General features: G+C 38.1%; 1 protein-coding gene across 1 annotated transcript in view; it reads right to left on the bottom strand.

The window, feature by feature from the left end:
* LOC135219107 (tRNA (guanine(6)-N2)-methyltransferase THUMP3-like) overlaps positions 1–4605 on the bottom strand; it is a 228494-nt gene extending 223889 nt beyond the window's left edge. Inside the window, 1 exon segment of the mRNA XM_064255549.1 lies at positions 4452–4605. Coding sequence (XP_064111619.1) covers positions 4452–4559 — 108 coding nt within the window. The 5' untranslated portion in view covers positions 4560–4605.
* Between the last annotated feature and the right edge of the window lie 1395 nt (positions 4606–6000).

A 6000-nucleotide genomic window follows, 5' to 3' on the forward strand; every position in this document is an offset into this window, starting at 1 on the left:
TATCAATACTGCTTAGTTCTGGTTAACACAGTTGAAGACAGACTAGGTAACAGTCAACTTAGCATAAGATACTCATAATTCTGAATGGTTGACATCCCAATAATGAATTACCATTTCAGAAAAATCACGAACTCTCAGAGTAACTTATGTTTTTATTATATACATAAACAAGAGCCATTTATATATGAATATTCCATAATATGAGCTGGAATCAGTTGTTGAAAGTTACTCATGCACAATTATGATAAAAAAAAAAAACTAGCTATATGTACACTTAGGAAAATACAAAGCACTTTTCAAATTTATGTTGTGATTTGTGTACTTTCTCCATTTCCCACAGATGTATTGCACTCTCTTTGTTAACTTTACCTTTTCCTCACCCAAAAAACCTTGGTTTTCCACTGAGGTTCCCATATTAGACTATTGAATGTAAAGAGTTGGAAAAAAGTTATTTTCACAACAATAATGGTTAGGAATGCACATCACATTAGATAAACGACTGGAAAGATATAAGGCTCATGTATTTAATTAAAAATCAAACATTATTACATGTACTAGGCTTTAAGCTAGCTTTACATAGGCCAAGGTTAATCGAAGTTTGTTTGGATCCAGTGGTTTCCAACCTTTCGTTGGCCATAACCCACCTACCCCATTTATTTTTTTTGGCATCCCGAAAGTGAACTCCTATTCACATGGATGAAGATTAAAAGGCCATTAACTTGGCTTAAATATTCTCGAATTGCCCTTAAAAATCAAATTAACACCCCTGGTGGAGCATACACCCCACATTGAGAACCACTGGTTTAGACCAAGGCCTGTTGCTCTTATTTCTGTACAGGCCTAAACTATAAAATACCCTGGGATAGGGGAGCACTGCATATATGGGGTTAGCGGAGCACATAGCCTGTAGGGTAAACAACCGAGTGGACTGGCCAACTCACCGACTACCAAGGTTTTGGACACCCTCCGAAAAAGTACTTTAACACGTCCTGACACCGGAGATGGTCATCAGTCATGAGTTGTTGGTGGTGATAACAGGAGCTCAAGACCTCTACTCTCCTTTCGAAGTAAGTACTATTTACTTCATAGTTAGAAATTTAGGCCATATTTTAAGATTTAAACAGAGGGTAATGAAAAGTGTGGCCAATGCAGTGCACACTACCTCAAAACGCTTTCGAAATTTTTTACTTACGATTAAAAAAGTTTAGAAGATTGACGCCATCTCGATGTTCGCAGAGTCGCTTGTGTCAACAAACTTCCCATTTCCTGTGCTAAATCCGCACACCACTTGTACCCATAGACGCTGGGGCACTTTCATCACAACAATCATAAACCCGACCTCTAACAAGTACTTATCTAAGGGAACTAAGGCATTCTTTGTGGTATTTTGTGCTCTTCAATTGTTTATCAGTGTTGTCAATTGGTATGTGTTTACCCTCCAAACTGGGTATAAGATTTACACAAAACCGGGGAAATAAGTGAAATTAGCATATCTATTTGTAGTATATAGGGTAAACAACCGCGGACAAACCATCATCATCGCGCTAGCCAGGCCTTATTTACTTGATATTTAATTGGTGAAACAAGAATACAATTACAACTTTAAGCATACCATTCAAAAGATTGAAGTTTCGTCAACATAATGCGATATATGAACTAAAGTAAGCATGTGAGCTCTTCGTAAAATATGTTTTCAAAGCAGTTTTGAAATCCAATATGGCGGCAATCATGTGGCTGGCCGGTCTAACCACAGACAATCCACCATCTTTCCCAACCTTCCCACCACTCATTTGAACAATGTTAGCATATATATGTAAACGTTTATTGATCTTACTCAAGATTGCAGTTGTAATCAGCACAATAAAACATTTTTTGCATATATTAGTGAAAGTATGAAACTTTTTATTCCCGGGGTCATGGTTTGAACTGAATTCATTTTTACCTTGTAATCGGTGGTTTTTCCTTACTGCCATCACAACTGAAACTCCACAGTGCTTATTTGATTGTAATTATACACAGTTTGGTCTTAATTCACTCCACATTGCACTTGAACCACGTTGCTGTTCCTGGTTCCTAAGCACTCACTCCGCAAACACAGTTACGAGCTGGAGACGACTACACTCTTTATGACTCATTATTTCGTTTAACTTTACTTCTAAATGTTAACTTAATTCATGTCTATTATCCCTTTTTTGCAACCAAATTAACTCCAAAAAATTGCAGATATTTCTGAAGTACGCGCAGACAACGGCAAACAAGACTCATCGTTGCCAATCTAGTGGAGCTTCACACATTCGCCGATGCATTTACAAACTGTTTCCATGAGCTCTAGTTGCCATAGTAATGCAGTAATAATAAAATTGCTGTAATATGTGTATTTGCTACATATAGATACGCTAATTTCACTTATTTCCCCAGTTTTGTGTAAGTCTTATACCCAGTTTGGAGGGTAAACACATACCAATTGACAACACTGATAAACTATTAAAGAGCGCAAAACGCCGCAAAGAATGCCGTAGTCCCCTTGAATAAGTACTGGTTAGAGGTTGGGGTTACGATTGTTGAGATGAGAGTGCCCACAGTGTCTATGGGTACAAGTGGTGTGCGGATTTAGCACAAGAAATGGGAAGTTTGTTGACACAAGCGACTCCGCAAACATCGAGATGGTGTCAATCTTCGAAATATTTGGAGTTGTAAGTAATAACTTTGAAAGCATTTTGGGGTTGTGGGCACAGCATTGGCCACCCTTTTTATTACCCTCTGTTTAAATCTTAAAATATGGCCTCAATTTCTAACTTTGGAAAAAATACTTAGCTACTTCGAAAGGAGAGTAGAGGTCTTGAGCTCCTGTTATCACCACCAACAACTCATGACTGATGACCACCTCCAGTGTCAGGACGTGTTAAAGTACTTTTTCGGAGGGTGGCCAAAACCTTGGTAGTCGGTGAGTTGGCCAGTCCACTCGGTTGTTTACCCTATACATATTACAGCAATTTTATCATTACTGCATTACTATGACAACTAGAATTCATGGAAACAATTTGTAAATGCATAAGCGTGTGTGAAGCTCCACTAGATTGGCAACGATGAGTCTTTTTGCCGTCGTCTGCTCATACTTCAGAAATATCTGTAATTTTTGGGATTAATTTGGTTGCAAAAAAGGGATAATAGACATGAATTAAATACGTAAACATTTTGAAGTAACAAAGTAAAGTTAAACTAAATAATGAGTAAAGTAAGCAATTAAGGGAATAAAGCTTTGCACCTCATAAACAGTGTAGTCGTCTGCTGCTCGTAAATGTATTTATGGAGTGAGTGCTTAGGAACCAGAAACAGCAACGTGGTTCAAGTGCAATTTGGAGTGAATTAGGACCAAACTGTGTATAATTACAATCAAATAAGCACTGTGGAGTTTCTGTTGTGATGGCAGTAAGGATAAAACCATCGATTACAGGGTAAAAATGAATTCAGTTCAAACCATGACCCTGGGAATAAAATGTTTCATACTTTCACTAATATAGGCAACAAAATGTTGTTTTATTGTACTGATTACAACTGCAATCTTGAGTAAGATCAATAAATGTTACATAGCCTATATAGTATGCTAATTTTGTTCAAATGAGTGGTGGGAAGGTTAGGAAAGAGGGTGGATTGTCTGTGGTTAGAACGGCCAGCCACACAATTGCCGCCATATTGGATTTCAAAACTGCTTTGAAAACATATTTTACGAAGAGCTCACACATGGTTACTTTAGTTCGTATGGGGCTTTCATATATCACATTATGTTGACGTAATTTCAATCTTTAGAATGGTATGGTTAAAGTAGTAATTATATTCTTGTTTCACCAATTAAATAACGAGTGAATAAGGACTGGCCAGCGCGATGACGATGGATCATCTGCGGTTGTTTATCCTAGGTAGATGAAGGGTCTTGTGATCTGGTATGGGCTATACCTATACCTTAACTATAGGTAGGCTAGTAGGCAGACTTGACCTACCTTCACCTAGCCTTACCGAAGATGCCAAGCCCTTACTTGGCCTGGACCACACACCCCTACACCCACAAGCCCTTGCTTGGCCTGGACCACACACCCCTACACCCACAAGCCCTTGCTTGGCCTGGACCACACACCCCTACACCCACATAAAGTTGACACCTCTTAGGTAACCCCAACCGATACCCCAAAGTGTGAGTTGTGACCCCTTTATCAGCATGCTGGGGTTGGCAGTAGCGGAGGCTTTCTAATAGTCAAGAGATCATACCTATGTATTTCAAGTTTACTTCATGCCTAGAGATGCCTATTGCGGTCAGAATGTTTACATTTCATACCGTGTAAAATACCTAAGGTAACCTGATCATTACTAAGCAGGGTCGTCTACCATAGGCAGCCATTAGAGGTTGTACACTCTACAAACAGACTGAAATCCATGCAAAATACATAGCGAATTACATCTTCAAGTCCAGTAACCACCGTTGCTTCCAAAGTGCATATTCCAGGATTACTGTTCAATAATCCTGACAAGCGATTAGGGTCAATGGCTGTTATGACAGGAGCCATGCTTCTCAGAGTGATAATGTTGCAAACAGTATCTAATACGGATAAGTTAAATGCATGTTGGCGGATTGCTCGTATTTTGAAAATGAACATTTCTTTCACAAAACATTACAAATAGCTAACTGTTCTTCATCTGTAACCATATAGACATTAAAATAAAAGATGTAAATGGCCTTGACAGGTGTTTTCATATCAACAAAGTCAACATTGTCAATAACCCTCTATTGACCGCGGGTCTATTTCTATTTACTTTATAAGCAAACAAGAGAACGCCGGGTTACAAGTTTAATAATAATAATAATATTAAATTTTATTACAGCTCAAGGCCATATTATATACATGGGGTATACAAAGCATAAACATTAACATGCACAATCTAGATCTACAGGAGATAACATGATAAAAAATTATAAATCGGCAATATCCACACACTTGCTGAAAACAACACAAATGACAGTATGCATAATAATAGTAATATGAAGACAGAGAGTAAGACAGGTAGTTGGGTACTGATAATTATTATGTTTTGTTGTTTGAGATTAAGCTGTCTTTATGCCAGAACCAGTGGTGCCGTTTTTTCTTCACAACATTGGCTTTTAGCAGTGTTACCATATGCAGTTCATCTGATTTTTTTTTACGTTATTTATGATTTAATGGTTAGAATGCGTATTTTCCGATGTAGAATTATTTTCCATGATGATAGAAAACCACACGTCACTAGCTTAACATAAAGTATTTTTGACAAAGACAAATAAAGGATTTAAAAAATATTCAGGATATGTTTTATAGCTTTATTTTCATAATAAAACATAAAAAGGCAAAGTGAAGAATTTTATTCTTCAGTGCCGTGGCCTGTGGTCGGAAAAGCCACGGGCGGTTACCAGATGTCAACAGAAAGCCACACTAATAGACGAAATTCCTCAAAACGGCAACCCTGGCCAGAACGGGCTCTTGACATGTACTGGTGCGGACGGAAACGTAGTGTCCGTCACACACGCACGAACGAACATAAACAAAAAGGGACAGGGTCTTTGCAGTGAATGTGTTTCTTCACAGACGAAAATACATGAATAATTTTACTTAGAGGGAACGAATTCCCATCATATATACATCAAAAGAAAGGGCGTAAAATGCTGTACAGAATGGGTAAAGGAACAACGCAGCTTAATGATGAGATGCAATAAAAATATAGAAAAGGCGTTGTCCTTATAAATAATGTGACCAGAGTCCTGCATTTAGGTGGGACAGTCCTGCTTTTTCAACGTCTGTCCCGCTTTTTTCAAAGTTGTGGGTTTCGTCCCACTTTTTTCACATTTGTCCCACTTTTTTTTGTGCTCAAGAACAAAACTGTCCCCATTTTAATGGAATAGTACTGATATTTTTTTAAATTTTGCCATTTCACTGGCTGGTAACTTCTATCGTCATCTCCGACTGCTACGATACC

The sequence above is a fragment of the Macrobrachium nipponense genome, chromosome 1 (assembly GCF_015104395.2).
Source record: "Macrobrachium nipponense isolate FS-2020 chromosome 1, ASM1510439v2, whole genome shotgun sequence".
NCBI classification, from domain to species: domain Eukaryota; kingdom Metazoa; phylum Arthropoda; class Malacostraca; order Decapoda; family Palaemonidae; genus Macrobrachium; species Macrobrachium nipponense.